General features: G+C 39.1%; 2 protein-coding genes across 2 annotated transcripts in view; one reads left to right on the top strand and one right to left on the bottom strand.

Moving 5' to 3' along the window:
- FDP41_007330 (uncharacterized protein) overlaps nt 1-882 on the top strand; it is a gene marked incomplete at both ends in the record, with an annotated part of 2,209 nt that extends 1,327 nt beyond the window's left edge. The window contains 2 exons of the mRNA XM_044711064.1: nt 1-4; nt 63-882. The exon at nt 1-4 is cut by the window's left edge and continues 192 nt beyond it. Coding sequence (XP_044568866.1) covers nt 1-4; nt 63-882 — 824 coding nt within the window. The remainder of the gene's footprint in view (nt 5-62) is intronic.
- Nucleotides 883-888: 6 nt separating this feature from the next.
- Nucleotides 889-898, bottom strand: part of FDP41_007331 (uncharacterized protein) — a gene marked incomplete at both ends in the record, with an annotated part of 894 nt that continues 884 nt past the window's right edge. Inside the window, one exon of the mRNA XM_044711065.1 lies at nt 889-898. This exon is cut by the window's right edge and continues 884 nt beyond it. Within this exon, the coding sequence (XP_044568867.1) occupies nt 889-898 (10 nt within the window).

The raw sequence follows: 898 nt of genomic DNA on the forward strand, positions 1-898 counted from the left end.
GTTGGTATGAATATTCATCACAATTGGTTGGAGAATGCTAAAAAGTATGGAATCAATTTCAGTGATCAGCAAGAGACTCAAACAGGACGATACGATGCCAAAGTTTGGAATAATGTCATTATCCATACAGAGCTTCCTCCATTGAGAATCAAATCTTCACAACCTCAACAAGAACTTTGGTTTGCTTACAATACTTTATACAATTGTTTTACTGCATTTTCTGGTTCTGGTAATGCATATGTGAGAAGTGAGGCGTTGGGTTCTGGTCCTGGAGTGAGAAACAAGTTTTACAACAACATTTTTGCATTTGGACCTTCAACTTATTCTGAAACGGAATACATGTATGATCTTGGTTCTGGAATGGGTTATGTAGGCATCACTGAAGCGAGTTACGATTTTAAGAGAAATTTATATTTTGCTAATGGACTTTCCCCTCCATCACCAAGCACTTTTGGAGATTCTTTGGCAATTTTGGCTTCTCCTCAATTTGTGAATGCAGCTTCCCTTAATTTAGACATTCTTTCGACAAGTGCTGCTGTGAATAACGGAACAAAAGCATTGCCAAATGGATTCGTTGTCACAGATGATTTCATGAATCGTGTTCGAACCTCACCATTCGATATTGGTGCATTTGAATATGTAAGTCCAAATTCACCACCTCCAGTGACAAGTCCAGTGGTGTCTCCAAAACCAGGCACTTCCACAAAACCAATTTCCTCACCAACACCCAAACCATCTACAAAGGTTTCTCCCAAAACATCTCCAAAAACATCACCAAAGTCATCAAGAAACGTCGCAAGAGCAAGTGCAGGTTCAATGACAGTACAAATCTGTTACTTAGTGGCCATGATTGCAACGGTGATGCATTGTTTGGCGCTGTAAAAAGTATCAAATTAAA

This window comes from Naegleria fowleri, assembly GCF_008403515.1.
Source record: "Naegleria fowleri strain ATCC 30894 chromosome Unknown tig3, whole genome shotgun sequence".
In the NCBI taxonomy this organism is placed as follows: Eukaryota; Heterolobosea; class Eutetramitea; order Acrasida; family Naegleriidae; genus Naegleria; species Naegleria fowleri.